Source organism: Dendropsophus ebraccatus, chromosome 9 (genome assembly GCF_027789765.1).
Source record: "Dendropsophus ebraccatus isolate aDenEbr1 chromosome 9, aDenEbr1.pat, whole genome shotgun sequence".
NCBI lineage: Eukaryota > Metazoa > Chordata > Amphibia > Anura > Hylidae > Dendropsophus > Dendropsophus ebraccatus.
The window spans coordinates 13924021-13942030 of record NC_091462.1 but is presented as its reverse complement, the minus strand read 5'-3'; the positions used below and the strand labels follow the sequence as shown (position 1 = coordinate 13942030).

The following is an 18010-nucleotide window of genomic DNA, read 5'->3' as shown; positions in this document are numbered from 1 at the left end:
GATACCTGTGACCAGGCCGGGGAGCAACCAGAAACCAAAAGTATGAAACCAGCTGTAAAAGTAGCTGAAGGATGCTACACAAAGTATATAAATTAGTCGCCAAAAAAAGAAACAGCTATTAAATAGTAAACACAAACTAGTACAGTGAAACCTTAGATTAGGAGCATAATTTGTTCCCGGAACAAAAGGTGTTCTGGTATCAGTAAAGAAGACTTTATCAGTAAGGAAGGGGTTAATCAGTTAACTCTCCCCCCACATAACTCCCCAGGTGGCTGCAGACTTGCTGGTGCCAGTGCCTGGAGCATTCCTAAATGGTGTCCTGGTTTCTCTTTCAGCCGAGCAGTGACGGGATCTCCAGTGACATATTGACGGAGAAGCAGGATCGTACAGCAGGTAACTGCAGAATTCTATCAGTACCCCTTGGGGAAGCTGCAATACATGTTGGGCTATTTTAAAGTAATATATTGCCCCCCAAAAGTTATACAAATCACCAATATACACTTATTACGGGAAATGCTTATAGAGGGCTTCTTTCCCTGCACTTACTACTGCATCAAGGCTTCACTTCCTGGATAACATGGTGATGTCGATTCCTGGATAACATGGTGATGTCACTTCCTGGATAACATGGTGATGTCACTTCCTGGATAACATGGTGATTAGAAATGAGCGAACCAGCCGGATTTCTGGTTCGTATGAATCAGAAATCTCGGCGGCTGACTCCCGCTGTCTGCCGGCTCCGTGCAGCGGGTGGATACATCGTAAGGAACGCCTGGAAAACTGGGATACAGCCATTGGCGGCGGGTGGCTGCACGGAGCCGGCAGACAGCGGGAGTCAGCCGCCGAGATTTCTGATTCATACGAACCAGAAGTCTGGTTTGCTCATCTCTAATGGTGATGTCACTTTCTGGATAACATGGTGATGTCACTTCCTGGATAACATGGTGATGTCACAACCCGACTCCCAGAGCTGTGCGGGCTGTTGCTGCTGGAGAGGATGATGGCAGAGGACACTGAAGGACAAACGGCACTGGGGGGACACTGAGCATCCCTCTGCCATCATCCTCTCCAGCAGCCACAGCCCGCACAGCTCTGGGAGTCGGGTTGTGACATCACCATGTTATCCAGGAAGTGACATCCCCATGTTATCCAGGAATTGACATCACCATGTTATCCACGAAGTAACATCACCATGTTATCCAGGAAGTGACATCACCATGTTATCCACGAAGTAACATCACCATGTTATCCAGGAAGTGACATCACCATGTTATCCAGGAAGTGACATCACCATGTTATCCATGAAGTGACATCACCATGTTATCCAGGAAGTGACATCACCATGGTTTCCAGGAAGTGAAGCCTTGATGCAGTAGTAAGTGCAGGGAAAAAAGCACTTTATAAGCATTTCCCGTAATAAGTGTATACTGGGGATTTGTATAACTTTTGGGGGGCAATACAACACTTTGATAAACATTTTCACCGCATTTGTCTGCCACAGTTTCCATTCATTCTCAGTGGCCTTACTATTGTTATAGCATAGAATGGAGCACTTTATTCAGGCCTGTATATAGTATTATAGGCAAAGATATAGTATTACCCATTGGGTAGAGATTCTCTTATGCTCTGACTTATGTCTATAAGAGGATGTTTAGGCACAAAGATGTCACATATCGCTTTCCTCTTGTCCCAGACCTCAGGCCGCAGCCAGACTTTCAGAAAATATTAGCTTCTGAAGAAATGGAAAACTTTGACCAAATGCAAGAACGGTAAGAAAGAAGAAGCCGGCCGGTTCATGTGAGGCTTCAAGTGCAGCTGACATTTCAAAGGTTATTAAAACTGCATGGTTTTGGGTTTTGCTACATTAAAAGAGAAGTCCGTTGAAAATTTTTATTAAAGTATTGTATTGCCCCCCAAATGTTTTACAAATTACCAATATACACTTATTACGGGAAATGCTTATAAAGTGCTTTTTTCCCTGCACTTACTACTGCATCAAGGCTTCACTTTCTGGATAACATGGTGATGTCACTTCCTGGATAACATGTTGATGTCACTTCCTGGATAACATGGTGATGTCACTTCCTGAATAACATGGTGATGTCACTTCCTGAATAACATGGTGATGTCACTTCCTGGATAACATGGTGATGTCACTTCCTGGATAACATGGTGATGTCACTTCCTGGATAACATGGTGATGTCACTTCCTGAATAACATGGTGATGTCACTTTCTGGATAACATGGTGATGTCACGACCTGACTCCCAGAGTTGTGCAGGCTGTGGCTGCTGGAGAGGATAATGGCAGGAGAACACTGAGGGACACAGGGCACTGGAGGGACACTGAGCATCCCCCTGCCATCATCCTCTCCAGCAGCCACAGCCCGCACAGCTCTGGGAGTCGGGGCGTGACATCACCATGTTATCCAGCTTTGATGCAGTAGTAAGTGCCAGGAAAAAAAACACTTCATTTCCCGTAATAAGTGTATATTGGATATTTGTATAACTTTTGGGGGGCAATACAATACTTTAATTTTAAAAAATTGCCGGAGTTCTCCTTTAACTCTTCAGAGATAGTGACAAGGTAATTTCAGTGCTCCTAAGAATCCCCTTCATGTTCCACAGATATTTCTTATTCTGTCCTTTTCAGCTGAGCTCAGTTTGCCAGCAGTACACACACAGGACTTGCTTTCTCTTACCTCTCTGGCCAGTCACAGCCAGCAGATACTCCTCTCTGCTATATTGTGACACAGTGCTGGTGAAAGTGCTCTGGACTGAACAGACTGACACTATGCTGGGGGATCTTTTACAATACACTACTATAGATGGCATGTGTGGGGAGAGGGGTTACTGATGCACTGACTTTACAAAGTGCTATGTGAGTAGAAATAAAAGAAACAGGGTTACACTAAGCCCTGCACCACTGCCAAAGGGAGGGGGAGAGTGGATTACTCTGGAGCATGGCGGACAATAGGTAGCAGTAGTAGCATGGTAGCATTAGGTATATTACTTTTTACACAAGCTACAGCTGAGGTTTATAGGAAGTGAGAGATGAGAGGGAAGCCTTGATTTACTTTTCAGGTGCAATGTGGATATTCTTCAGAAGACAGACAATCTTAGGTTCTCAACACAGTCTCTCCACTGCACCTAGCACAAGCTAAGCCCCACCCCTACTTTTTTTTGGACATTATTAGCCTCTCACTCTGCATAGCCAGAGGCATTATGGGAAATGTAGGCAGTATTAGGAAATCATTACAGTGAGGAACTATGAATCAATATGACTGATAACACATGACTTATATCAGGTACACACAAAGCAGACACAATAACATTTATATTATTCTCTAATAATAGCCTATAAGCAAATACTGGAAAATATACAAGAAACTGCACCAATATTGCAAAAATCTAGAGTTTACCCTGTAAAATGTGTCTTTGTCTTACAGTAAAAGAAACCGCTACTCCAGATATTGTTGTGCTGATCCTACCCCAGGGCACTTGACCCCACGATCAGCCATTAAAAGACACATACCCCACCCACCACTATACACAAAGTCAGAGGAAGAAGTCAGCAAGCTGGAAAGGTCGGGGCCATTGCAGCAGTCGTATACCAAACCCAACATCTCACAATGTGACCCGAACCCAAATCCTCTCCCTGACATCAGGGGCCGCATCTGGAAAAGTAAACGTTTGCTATTGTTTACAACGTACAATAGAGTGAATGAGTCAATACAAAGTATTGAATATAACATTATTGATCCTACATAGTAGTCAACAGCATAAAGGAAAAACAATTGGCAGAATTGGTGATTTATGGACATTTATGGTGATTTTTTTTACTCCCCGCCCCCCCCCCCCCCTTAAATTAGCAAAACAAAACCAATAGGATAATGTGGTGTCCTTGTAATCTCACTGACCCAATGAATAAGGTAGCATTAATACCTATATAAACCTATTAAAACAAATCTGTACCGGCCACCACCCATCCACCCACCCCCAAAACCGTTTCCTACACTTCACACCATGTCCAGTCTGGGGTCTGCCTTTCTCCGGGGGCCAGTATTTTGGCTAAAAACAAGTTTTATTCTGGTGACAAGGTGGTGTCTCAATGAGGCGGGCCCTAGGCCTGCAGTGCCGTCATCCAGCCCAGGGGCGTGCCGAAAAAGGAGAAGGCGGGGAGAGAGGCGCTGCAGGTCTGGGACACAGATGCTCTAAGCCTCGCCTCATTGACGCGCTGCTGGAATAAAACTTGTTTTTAGCCAAAATTCAAGTCTGAGAAGAAAGACAGACCCCGGCACCGGACGTGGCGTGATGAAGTGTAAAATATAGTACCAGCAGTTTGGGGGTAGGTGGCGGCCGGGACAGATTAGATTTAAAGTTTTCTGGTTGTTGATTCAGTCTGATCAGTACTGGGGATCAGGGAAGATATATTTCCTTTCTTTCTGCAGATTAGTTTATAATTTATGGGTTTTGTGTCTTATTCTGGATGTTTCTTACCTTCATCAACACCTCCATTTCCATGCAACTTGTAGTTAAATTTCTCGGTTACAAAGGTGGTTTGGTGCAGTGGGGATGAGATTACCGCCCCCAGTGCACCATTCCAGCCTCAGCCCGCCCACCCCTTCTAATGGATATCAGAAGCCCCGCCCCAGTGCTCTATTCCAGCCTTAGCCAGCCCGCCCCTTCTAATGGATATCAGAAGCCCCTCTCCCAGTGCACCATTCTAGCCTCGATCGGCCTACCCCTTCTAATGGATATTAGAAGCCCCGCCCCCAGTGCACCATTCCAGCCTCAGCCCGCCCACCCCTTCTAATGGATATCAGAAGCCCCGCCCCAGTGCTCTATTCCAGCCTTAGCCAGCCTGCCCCTTCTAATGGATATCAGAAGCCCCTCTCCCAGTGCACCATTCTAGCCTCGATCGGCCTACCCCTTCTAATGGATATTAGAAGCCCCGCCCCCAGTGCACCATTCCAGCCTCGGCCGGCCCGCCCCTTCTAATGGTTATCAGAAGCCCGGCCCCCAGTGCATGAAAGTGAAACCACCTAGGTTTCCTAGGAACGGACGCTGAGAATGAGGCTATGTTCACACTACGGAAGAGACCGGCCGTTCCGTGACCCCGGCCGTGTCACGGAACGGCCGGTCTCTGCCCGGATCATCCCAGCCGTTACTTAAGTACCGTCCGGATGATCTTTCCAGCTGCAGAGCTCTGATGTGGGCGCATCAGAGCTTCCCCCTGTACACTATGGAGCGAGCGGACGGAGCAGCTCGCTTCATAGTGTGAACTGACAGGGTTTCCTACGGCCGTTATTCATTGAATTGCAGCCGCAGAAAACTGACATGTCGGTTATTTGCGGGGCCGCACAGGATTCCGTCCGGAGCGTATACGATGTGTTTACGCTCTGGCTGGGATCCCATTGAAGCTAAGGCATTGTTCCACCCCGCAAAAACTACGGCCGTTGTTGCCATAATTTTACGTACTGTGAACATAGCCTGAAAGTAGGAAATGTGCACAATAGGGAGATATCAGCAGTGTTGTGGATGTAGTGTAGGTTGTGGTGCTTCCTTCTGTAATGTAATGCTTATGGCCTGTAACAAACAACAAACCTACTTTTTATTCATCAACAAGGTAAATCCATGGCAACGAGGGGTAAAATAATGGCCTGAAGGCCTGCCCCAACATATTCTGTATCATTCATCCCTCCATGGTAGGTTTGATCTGACATCTCGGCTTAGACTTGTCGACCATGGGTGACCTTACAGGAGCTAACCCTCTAGGCAGGATAGCTACCTGCTCCCCTGTGCACACCGTCCTCGGGACACCAGACCACCTGATAATGGAGTAAATTTCCATGATTTGAACAGTGAAGGTATTTGACCATGGACATGGCCTTCTAGTTAAATTTAGCAGTCCCGACAAGGTCCTACAGCTGCGTGGTCAGCTCTGCTATGTCATTGGTCATTGTGCTTGGTCTGTAAAGTCGGTCAGAATCCATAGTATCGGATTCATTGTGGACTCCTCCTCGTCTTTCCATATTATAGGATATAATATAAAGCTATCAGTCCAGCTAAGACCAGACAGTAATTCTAGACTTTACAGACTTAGGAAAAAGTAAGGAGCTCCAGCTTCCAGTTATGACCAAAGGTCCAAAGTAGCTAAACGTGACTACCGGGCCATTGTGATACAAACCGCCACTTTTCAGCCTATACATTAGAATACACAGTGGACGCACATTTAAGTATTGGAAGTGTTATTCATGCCGGCCTTATACTCGCCCTTTTGTTTTCTTTTTAGGATTGATTTCAGACAAATCCAACAGCAAGGTGAGTTTATTTATAACAGTATATAGATATGATGCTGTATACAGTATATTAACAGACAGACACTAAACAGCCACTGCCCTCACAATTGGAGCATCCCTGTACAGAGATTACACCTGTGACCCAGTGACATAACTAGAAATGGCTGGGCCCTATAGCAAACTTCTGATTGGGCCCCCGACTGACCACTAAGCAGTCATGTATAGTTATAACTGCAAGTGCTGTTCAGGAGTGCTTGAAGTTGAAGGGGCTTTTTCAGCACCTGGGAGGCTCACTTGGTCAAGGGGTGCTGCAAACGATGATGGCTCAGGGGGCCCAATGTATTGCTAGAGCAGGCGACCGGGCCCTCTGATGCGCTGGGCCCCATAGCAGCCGCTTTGGCGGCTACTCTGGTAGTTACACCCCTGCTGTGACCCCAGAACGCAGTATATAGGAGCAAATTTTCTGTTGATCTTTTTCAGTTTGGATTCACGTTAGATGGGAAAATCCAGTGATCTGAGTGGTTTACAACAAGGTTTAAGCCCGTATTACAAGGCACAATACTCTGGGGGAAGCGAGCGCCAACCTGTCAGGTCAGTGCTCGCTTCCCCATGGTTTCCCGGTCACTTCCTGACAGCGACAGGGGAGCAACGGGAATGGCCATATTAAGTAGCAGGAGGGGTCACAGGGAGTAGGGGGAGGGGCCGCCAGAACGATCCTTACAATGTTCGGGCTGCCCGTTAAAGTCACCTGCTGCTTCTATTACATGGAACGACGCTCAGCAGACCGTCACTGACATGATCGTGACCTTTCATAATGTTGAAAGACCATGATCAGCCGTCATCGCAAATGTTAGCTGATTGTTGCCTTTCAACACGCACTATTACACAAAACGATAATCGGCCAGGTAAGACCAGTAATCATTTCGTGTATTAGGGCCTTTAGTCATCTGGACTAAACTAGGTAGGGCTAGGATTCACCGACATCTTGTGGAGTTTTCTTTTGCAACGTCATCATTCACTTGGTTGAATACTGTGATTATGATCTGTCCCTCAATGTAGTACAGATGCAGGGACTCCTACCTTTCACAGGAATCCCTGCGCTTATAGGTTCTTTCTAGAGCGTTCAGCCCAGCAAATGTCTGGAACTTTAGAATCTGAATCGGCCATCAGTCCAATGGAGTAGCTATCATGGAGGCAGGCCACGCAGCTGCTATGGGGCCTGTGCTGCCTTCATGATACTACAAGCTACTAGCTGCCCCAGCAGCATCTAAGAGCCTACCCTCCAGGACGATGCTCACAGTGGCTCTTACAGTGCAACAGCCCCCCCCCAGAACCCGCCTGAGATGGCGCTCAGAGACCAGCTGTGTTTTGCTATGGGGCCCCATGAATCCTAGCTACTTCTCTGATTGAATCTGACAGAAGATTAACTCATCTGTAATGAATAATAATCTTGAGTAAAAAAAATTAACTTCACATAAGAACCTTATTTAAACATAATTTTCTTATTTTCAGTATTTTTGTAATAATGTTGGTGTTATGGCAAAAACATACAATAACGGAAATTTTTTTCTTCATTTTCTCATCCACTTTAGAATTTTCCACCAGTAAGCCAAATCCCTCAATCTCCATCTCCAGTACCTGCCAGACTAAAACCTTTGTCAAAAGGTAATGAAGAAACCAGCCGATCAAACACGGCCCCAAGTTGTGACAACCACGAAGAAGATGGTTCATCCGAGACTGCAAAGGATAAAGATAGGACGAGACCCGAAGGAAAAGAGGCTGCGGAGGAGAGGGAAACGCCAAGAAACCACCTAAACTGCAGAGATGTGAAGTCACTGATGATCGCTGATGATAAAGCACGAATAGAAAACTCTGCCGAGATGGAAATGGTTTCAGGAGAACGTTTCAGGACAAACCGACAGAGACAGGTAAAGGAGGAAGATCTGCCGGACATGAGGAAAGAAAAAGAACTGAAAATACGAGACAAAAACAAAGTAACCGAGGGAATCCTGTGGACTGCTCCACCTACTAGTGAAGACACCAAGAAGAAAGTGGAGCCCAAAAACATGGCCACTTCAAAGACATCCAAAACTAATCCTGTTGAATTGTCCAAGCAGGACCACAGTGTCAACAAAGCTACCCAGAAAGAAAATGTAAAGACTGCGAAAAAGAGGAAGACCGGGAAAATATCATCTCAGGATAACATACAACAGCAGAGACCTTTGCCCAAGAGCAACCAAACCCATGGGAAGAGTGTTCCTTTACCTCCTGTAGTATCTACAAGAGTTTCCTATTCGGCACAAGGAGGCACTGACAGGAGTGTCCAACGTTCTCATAACCAAGTTTCACAGAAGCAAAAGAGCTCTTCAAGTAACACTCCTACCCCTCTCATTCCAAAGTCATCCTATAATTTAAACTATATATCATACAGTCACATGTTTAATGAGTTACCGTCACAACAAGGTGCTGGTCCAGTCATCCAAGAAATGTTCCCATCTACTATCTATGGCAATGTTCCCAACTTCCGTGGGGAAATCAGCTCTGCTTCCGCCACTGGACGTTCTCGTTCAGGTTCTATAAGAGACCACAGTGCAAGATTAAAAAGATCTGAACTAAACGAAAAAACTCCATCTCCTCCGAATTTATTATCAAAGCAGGAAGGTATAGAGATGGGTCCAAACAAAACGGACATGGTCAATTCTGGAACAAACTGGGCAATCAGATCAAACAAACATGGTGGAATCCATGGAATCCAAGCTCTAGATAAGATGACGGACGCCAAGCATCAAAACTCTGAGTTGCCCATAATTATTGAAGCCAGTACAGAGAACTCAATCACAGATACAGGAACCTTCAAAGAAACCCTCAAAACGATGAACTTTTTGGATAAAAGGTCTATAAATGTAGTATGTAATAACTCTGAAAATGTGGATACTGATCTTCCGAAAGAAGCGGGAGGTGTTCAGCAGAACTTCAGTTTCATCAACAGCAGCTGCCGTAGAGATACAGAAAATGTCCAGGTTCCTAAGAGTGGAAGGACTCCACCACCATCTAAGGATCTAAGCGCTAGAGAGACACCTTCACAATTACAACCAGACGAAGCCTTGGAGGATTGGGGGAACAGTCACGGTTATCAGGGAGGACATTCTGTTGAGCCAAAATACGACGAAGAAGATAAATGTTTTTCTCCCCGAAGCACTGAGGGGTCCCACAATCCTGCAGGCAGTGGACACCTAAGTGCCAAACCTGGTTCTTGTTTTAAAAGTATAACATTGACTGCTAAAATATCCACTGGATCACAAAATGGTAAAGATGGTGCAGACCACTATGAGTTCCAAGAAGGTCATCAGGAACAGGTGTGTGTCATTATACATTTGCAGTGTAACACGGGGTGAGGACAAGGAGGGGGACGAGGGGGTTCAGAGCGGAGACAGAGTGAATAGCTCACAGACAGTTTTCTGTGTCTTCAGCAGAAAGCAGCAACTCAGAACTGGGGGAAGGAGACTGAAAAGATAATGACAAGTATGGGACGAATTGTCTCGGGGAGAGGGGATGATTTACTATGTATTTTACCTGAGCAGAATATCCCTTTAAGGAGTTATTTGGTGTCAGAAAATTATATTTAAAGTGTATCTGTCACAATGCAGACCTGTGCCGAATCCAGGGGCGTAACTGGAAATGGCTGGGCCCCATAGCAAACTTTTGATTGGGCCCTCTGCCTGCCATGCCAGCACTGCTTTTAACTGCAAGTGCTTGTCAGGTGTGCTTGCAGTTAAAAGGACAGCTCATCTACCCGCTGCTAATGATAACTGCTCAGGGGACCCAGTGCATTGCAGGACCTGGCCATCAGGCCCCCTGACAGGGTGGGCCCCATAGCAGTCGCTATGACTTCTATGGTCTTAGTTACGCCTCTGACCGAACAGCATGCAGCTGACCTAGGAAGATGATATTTTCCTGGGTACGTCCTATCCAAGTTCTGTGTATGAGAACTAATTGGGGGACGTATCCTGGGAAAGGTCACTCTGGGGTCAGCTGCCTTCTGTTCTGCACTGGTCTTTATTGTGATTGGTACATTATGTAACTTACTAATCTAATGTGAGCGAATCACCAATGTAAATGAAGTGAAATTGTTTGTTTGATTGGCAAACAGCTTATCAGCCTTCTGCCTGACAACTCTGGACCACTCCATGCCGCTCCTCCCAGCGTACCAGGAAAAGCTGGATCCAGTCCTGGGAAACTTCTCCCAGTTTCCCAGGGATGGATCTAGCTTTTTCCGTCACCCCGGAAGTAGCAGCAAAGAGCGGAACAGAGTTGTAAGGAAGCAGGCTGATAATACAGGAAGTTGTACTGTTTTTTTATTTTTTTATTTTTAATGAGGTTTTGCCTCCAGCTTTACAAATCTTGCTTCTCTCCTGAGACAACGCATCATCCTCTTCTACCTCAGTGGGTGTGGCTGAATATTTCCGTTGAGCTCTAGCTCCACCCCCTGAGTGATGTCACCACCTCCACTGGCCCTTCTGTGTAACAGCACGTGGTCATGTCTGTTATCCCATACCTGCTAGGGTCCCACTTTACTTGTACAGTGTACTTGTTTTCCGGCATCTTCTCACCTGTGCTGGGCTGGCTTCCTGGGGGATTGCGCTCCCTCTAGTGGCAGGCATAAGCCTTTCCACTAGAGATGAGCGAACCTGGAGCATGCTCGAGTCCATCCAAACCCGAACTTTCGGCATTTGATTAGCGGTGGCTGCTGAACTTGGATAAAGCCCTAAGGCTATGTGGAAATCATGGATATAGTCATTGGCTGTATCCATGTTTTTCAGACAACCTTAGAGCTTTATCCAAGTTCAGCAGCCGCCACTAATCAAATGGCGATTCGCTCATCTCTACTTTCCACCTATATTTATAAGCTCAGCACACAAGTTCTAGTAAATTCTAAGCTGATCACCTGAGGATATTTATAGCCATCATGTCCAGACTTCTGGGCTCAGTTGTTGGTGTTGTTCCAGTCAGCAACCATGTCTCTGCTTCCTGGCTTTCTAGCGACATTCTTCCCTTGGGATCTTATTCCATCCTTGGTTCACTGATCAGCTCCAGTCTGGTCGACGTCATCTTAAAGGTCATTGAAGTTTTTTCAGCAGTTGTTGTTCATCTTGTCCCGGGCTTCAGTACTTCTTCATCCTTATCAGTCAGCAGTCACCGGGGACCTTCTTTGAGGGTAGCGACCTGGGAGTTTCTCGAATTGAAGCCCATCCTGCCTTGTGGCAGGCTTTGGGGAAAACCGAGGTCTCCTTAGACTCCGCCCCTTGTAGAACATTCGTCAGTATTCCTAAGTGATTCAGGGGACCAACCTCCTCGTGCCTCTGATTGTGACATTGTTCAACATAAGACAGAATGCAGTGAACACGCCTCATTCTTGCCTATTTATGTATCGTGTATATGACATGTGATGTAGGGTGTAGGGGCTCTGGAGTGAGCTGGAGACAATACACATTGTGTAGTTCCTTCATTTTCAACTTCCTGTCAGGGGTAAATCGAGTATAAACAGGGTGAAGCCAGGACCATTAGGTATAATACTTGAGGACCCAGCCTGATCATTCCCTACTTGTATTATATACAATGTGATGCCTATTCAGATATTATATTTTCTCCTCCTCGCTATGAGCCGCAGCTCTGATACGACTTGCAGGACGCTCTATTCTATGTCTTTAGGTTGATGCAGATCCAAGTCTTACGAAGTATTTATCCTACACCAGCAATGGCAGCCTTACTGAAGAGGAGTCAGGACTCCACCACAAGCAGAGCTCCATCATCTGGATCCGGGGAGCAGTGCTGGGGAGAGGAGCGTACGGAACGGTAAAGTCCGACTGTTACCATGGAGACTAGTCTATCACTATGGAAATGAGAGTCACACAATAAGATATATAGCATTGCTTTTCTGTGTCGCACTAATTAACCCTTAATAGCTCTCCCAGTAAGTAAAGTAAGTAAAGATGAGGGAATTTATTGAAATTATTTCAAATTGTTCATCTGTACGACTTTGAATTCAAAGGCCAATTTGGATTTGGAAATGCTGTAAATGGTCCAAAAATGACACCATGAGGTCTCCCAGGACTGTGACCAACCCCCCATAGCCCCTACAATAGGTAGACAGGTCCCCCAGTATGTATTTACCCCACTGGTTATCTGCCACCAAGAGGTAGTTTTCCCAGTATACAGGTGTCAACAGTAGGTAGTTTCCCCACTATAAAGGTGCCCAAGTAGGTCGTTTTTCCAGTATAAAGATGTCCTTGTAGGTAGTTTTTCCAATATACAGGTGTCCTTATGGGTTGTTTTCCTATTATATAGGCCCCCAGTAGGTAGTTTACTCAGTACTTTAGCCACCAGAAGGTTGTTTACCTAGTACATAGCCCCTCAGTAGGTAGTTTGAGCCGTATATAGGTGCCCCAGTAGGAACAGTAGTTTCTGTAGATAGGCCCAAGTGAGTAGTTTCCTTGGTATAAAGCCATCCCCGAGTTGTTAGTTTCCTCAGTATATAGGCCTTCCAAAAGATAGGTTTCCCAGACTACCATAAAGCATATATACTGTATAGCATATAGTCCCCCAGTAGGTAGCTTCCCCAGTACACAGGTTCCCAGTAGGTAGCTTCCCCAGTAGGTAGTTTCCGTCTGTATTCAGTCTTGTACTGTAGGTAGTGTATAGTACAGTTGGTAGGTTCCCCAGTAGGTAGCTTCCCCAGTAGGTAGTTTCCGTCTGTATTCAGTCTTGTACTGTAGGTAGTGTATAGTACAGTTGGTAGGTTCCCCAGTAGGTAGCTTCCCCAGTAGGTAGTTTCTGTCTGTATTCAGTCTTGTACTGTAGGTAGTGTATAGTACAGTTGGTAGGTTCCCCAGTAGGTAGCTTCCCCCATTTCTAAGATTAACAAAATAAATGAAAAAAACATATTTACCTTGGCTTCCCTGCCGTCGTCAGAGATGAGTGGCTGTGTGAGGCAATTCGTGGCAGCCGTATGCTATCATAAACAATATTTACACTTTAAGAATATCAGAAAAAGGATTTACAGGAAGATTTAAATTTTAATACAAAAATTTACAGAAAAGATAATGGGAAATTAAACTGATGACAAACTGACAATGACAATTTCTACTTTTATTTTTACTTGGACACAGACTGAAGTTTAATGAGTCAAATATTGACACAGGACAATACAATATTTTGATGGCACTAAATTAAATGCCAAATTATTCAATAGGTGTTATATAGCAATGCAGTTATGTTGGTGTATATAGTTGCTCATGTGTCCTAGCTTTGCACAGCAGATTAAAAAACATTTCCAATGTTTTATGCTCAACAAACTGTTTTGGCTGATGCCGATGCATTTGCTACTTGTAGTAATTGCAGCCACATGGAGTGGTAGTTCAGCATGGAGTGTAAAGGGGCCTCTTAGTCAGACATGCTGCTGGTAGAGCATGACCGGCATCATCATCATGTGTGACACAATAGGTGTCACCCTCATCATCTAGCTATGAAAGTTATTACAACAGGATTTACATTGTCACTAGCTACCTCTTAGCCACCTCTTTGCCATGGTCCATCATCTCCACTGCTGCACACAATATTGACCCACAAAAGACATGTACTGTTCCTGGCACTGCTTCATGTGTCAATAGTATAGTACTTGGACATAGGCTGAAGTATGTTGCTACTGTCTTAACACTTGCCTCTAACAATTACATACCAAGACCTCCTTATATAGTACTTGGACACAGGCTGAAATATGTTGCTACTGTCTTAACACTTGCCTCTAACCATTACATACCAAGACCTCCTTATATAGTACTTGGACACAGGCTGAAATATGTTGCTACTGTCTTAACACTTTCCGCTAACAATTACATAACAAGACCTCTTTATATAGTACTTGGACACAGCCTTAAGTATATTGCTACTGTCTTAACACTTGCCTCTAACAATTACATAACAAGACCTCCTTATATAGTACTTGGACACAAGCTGAAGTATGTTGCTACTGTCTTAACACTTGCCGCTAACAATTACATATCAATCCTCTTTATACTGCTATCACCAACATAATTTAAATGGTTTCTGTCACATGAAAAAGCTTTGACATGTCAGACGCAGATGACCTTCAGTCTACCTCAGAGCTGCACTGATAATTCTTCTGGCACAAAATCTCAGTACAGATTTGCCTGTGACAAGTGAGGTCATGCAGGGCAGGGGAGTAAAAGCAAAGCAGCAGAATTGTAATTGCAGCTCTAGAAGGAGATACTTTGGGTTCCAAGGATATAGAAACCTAACCCTTCCTCAACTGACCAATCTCCTGCCGATGCCATTCAGATGATGCCTGGATCTCCACTACTCATCACTTCCTGCTCCCTGTCTTGACCACCGAATCTGCCAGTTCAGCCAATCACTAGTTAGGATGGGTCAGTGCAGCAGTCAGTTATGGGTTGGGTAGGCCTTTCCCATATATTAAAACAGGGATGGAAAGTGATGAGTTGGGAGCCACCCTGACCCAGTTTACAAAAACATTTCTATCGTCAGACAACCCCTTTAATACATTGTATTTTTATGGTCTGGTTATAGGTCTACCGTGGTCTTACGAATCAAGGAGAACTCATTGCTGCAAAGCAGGTTAGAATACTTGACTCAGGCCCTGAGCTGGTCCGAAAGGAATATAAAAAGTTGCAGGAAGAGGTGGACTTGTTAAAAACACTGACACACCCCAATATAGTTGGATACTTGGGGACATCCTTTGAAGACTCAGTGGTGACCATCTTTATGGAATTTGTCCCTGGCGGCTCCATTTCCAGCAATTTAAGCCAGTTTGGTCCTCTGAAAGAAGCCGTGATCAGCAAGTACACAAGCCACATCTTACAGGGCACTTCCTACCTGCACAAGAACAGAGTTGTGCACCGAGACATCAAAGGGAACAATGTCATGCTGATGCCCAACGGGGTCATAAAACTCATTGATTTTGGCTGCGCAAAACGTCTCAACAGCCTGAGCATAAATGGGACCCGTGGCAAAAAACTGTATTCATTGAAGGGTACGCCATATTGGATGGCACCAGAAGTAATCAGCGAGTCTGGACATGAGGAGAAGTCGGACATTTGGAGTATTGGATGCACAGTGTATGAGATGGCGACTGGAAAACCACCCTTGGCTCACATGGACAGGCTGGTGGCCATGTTCTATATTGGTGCAGATAAGGGACCTATGCCGATCCTCCCCGATCACTTCTCTAAACATGCTAGAGAATTTGTCAATCTCTGCTTTACCAGGTACGTAAATTAGTCTGACTTGTATCATATTATAGAAGCGAAGCACCTGGCCTCTATAGGACCATGAAAAAAGGGGGTCTTTCCTTTGTTATCTGTAGGACTCTTCACAGAAAAAGCAATGTTAGCAAACAAGTGGCAGAAAACTAGAGAAAGTCTTAAAGGGGTATTCTGGGAAAAATAAACTTTTCCCCTATCCATAGGAAAAAGTAGGAAAAGGGGAAAAGTAGGAGATCGTGAGGGGTCCGACCCCTGAACATCACCCCCCCCCCCCCACCCCCCGGCGATCTTCATATCGGACCCCGCCGGCTCTGTTATGAATACAGCCCCAGGTTGGCACGTGACCCGCGGCTCTATTTATTCCTGTGGAGCGTCGGAAAGAGACGGAAGAGTACGCAGGAAGAGCGCCGTACTCCGCTCTCTGTTGCTCTAGAGGAATAGAGCCTTAGGTCACTTGCCAACACGGGGCTGTATTTATAACAGAGTCAGCGGGGTCCGATACGGAGATCGCCAGTGCGTTCAGGAGTTGGACCCCCTGATCTTCTACTTTTCCCTTATCCTATGGATAAGGGAAAAGTAATTTTTTCCCCCCAGAATACCCCTTTAAAATAGGTGGAACCTAAAAGCTACTTACACCAATAATAACCTAGTCCAACAAATGTTGGGTTGATACCAGTAAATGCTTGTTCAGTGTCCACGTGGAGCTTTCTGTAGTGATTTGCACAATACTCCAAGTATGCAGGGTGGCAAAGTAATAAATGCAACTTTTGGTTATAATACTTAGATAGGTTAAAGATAGGTTAATGTTAAAGGGATTGTCTAAGGTAAAAAAAAATGTAATATATGCCTTGGGATAGTGTAAAAATAATAAAGAAGTAATACTCACCTTCCCTGCACCAACATCGGGCTACTGGGTCTATCTCCTCTCACTTCAGAAAGCAAGCTAATGGGCCGCTCCCTGATCAGTACAGTGTCTGCCCTCCTACAGTACAATTTTTTTTTTTTTTAACAGAGTATTAGGTTATTAAACTGAAGCCCAGTCTACATGGCAACATGGGGTCACAATGGTTTACAAAAAAATAAATAGAAAACAATTGCAGTATTTCAATGTGGTTGTTTTAACACCTGCAAGGCAAAGCTTAAACTATATCCATGTGTTCTTTGACAGGGACCAGGACATACGACCATCGGCGGAGCAGCTCCTTCAGCACCCTTTTGTTTGTCTGACATGATAGACAATGTATGTGCCATCAGACTTCACATTTGACTCATCCAGAGCATGACAGTGTGTTGCCTCCTCGTAGGACATCAATACAGTATATCTGTGAATCACAGGAACCTCCACACAAGTATTACCACAATGACCACTAATTGTGTTTTAATCATACATTAAGTGAATTGGGGGTATAGCCATATGAAGCTTGTTTTTTGCAGGAAAATTATTTTAATGGCACCCTTTGTTTTATAAATAGATAAAAAAAAAAAAACAGGGTACAAACGCAAAGACGACAATGTTATTCTGCAGGTCACAACTATTGCATTAATAACCAATTCATATAGTATAAAAATAACTTTGGATTGCCAAAATTTGACACCTGTAGCACTTATTTTTCCATAGACAGGACTGTTTGAGAGCTCGTTTTTTGCAGGTGTGGCCTGAAGTTAAAATTGGTACCAGCTTGGGGTACATACGACTTTTCATTAAATTTTTTTTTTCCAGGGCATAACAATAACAATTATATTTATTTTTTTACTAGAGGAGAAAAGAGAGGTGTCTTAAATTTATTTTTAAATTATTTTTTAAAGTTTTTTGTTCTTTTACTCCCCCATGGGGATTTGAACATATAAGTTGTACCCCAGTTAATATTTTGGCCAACTGAGCAAGGAAGCCAAGAGAAGCTGCCGAGAAGAGGGCTGGAGAGACATGTCTGGATTATGACATTGCCCTAGAATCACTTGCGCAAGATGTGTATGAAGGAAGCAAGCGCTCTTGAAGCAGACTTTGTGTCAGAGGACCTTCCTACATGAAGCTCATGAATTGTAACTGAGAGACTATGATAAAAAAATGATTAGATAAAATAAGGTGATTATATTAAATAAAATTATACCCTCTGATCCTTCAGCATCGCAGATTTTTCCTTCTCCTGGACCCCCTCATCCTACTAACCATACTGCAGCGCACGAGCTGGGTTGGATATGGGGGTAGCTCTGGCGATGTTGTGGTAGCTGAATGGGTGCGGGTCACTTTGGCACTTGTCACGGTAGCCTAGAGTTGCTCTGCTTCCATAGGTTTTGGATAGCCCAAGTATAGACTGGTGTGTTGGTGCAAAGGTATAGACCAGTGCTTCTCAAACAGTGAGGCGCCCCCTAGCTGTTGGTGAGGCCCAGTGGGAGAGGCAGTTTGCACAAA

At 44.8% G+C, this 18010-nt stretch overlaps 1 protein-coding gene across 2 annotated transcripts; it reads left to right on the top strand.

Moving 5' to 3' along the window:
- The first annotated feature begins 340 nt into the window (after positions 1-340).
- Positions 341-17680, top strand: MAP3K19 (mitogen-activated protein kinase kinase kinase 19). 2 transcript variants are annotated; one of them, XM_069982606.1, is made up of 8 exons: positions 341-393; positions 1694-1769; positions 3449-3684; positions 6295-6323; positions 7894-9657; positions 12011-12154; positions 14906-15603; positions 16769-17680. In XM_069982606.1, the coding sequence occupies exons 2-8, from the start codon at positions 1741-1743 to the stop codon at positions 16830-16832; spliced, it is 2964 nt and encodes a 987-aa protein (XP_069838707.1). In that variant the 5' UTR covers positions 341-393; positions 1694-1740; the 3' UTR covers positions 16833-17680. The 2 variants fall into 2 exon arrangements, with proteins under 2 accessions (XP_069838707.1, XP_069838708.1); XM_069982607.1 differs by lacking the exons at positions 341-393; positions 1694-1769; positions 3449-3684; positions 6295-6323 and adding an exon at positions 6850-6892.
- The last annotated feature ends 330 nt before the right edge of the window (positions 17681-18010 follow it).

Excerpts from the sequence above, each read along its gene's own strand:
- MAP3K19 (XM_069982606.1), top strand. The coding sequence starts at position 1,741 with ATGGAAAACTTTGACCAAATGCAAGAACG. Across the intron at positions 9,658-12,010 it reads AAGAAGGTCATCAGGAACAG|GTTGATGCAGATCCAAGTCT; the intron begins GTGTGTGTCATT and ends CTATGTCTTTAG. Across the intron at positions 15,604-16,768 it reads GTCAATCTCTGCTTTACCAG|GGACCAGGACATACGACCAT; the intron begins GTACGTAAATTA and ends GTTCTTTGACAG.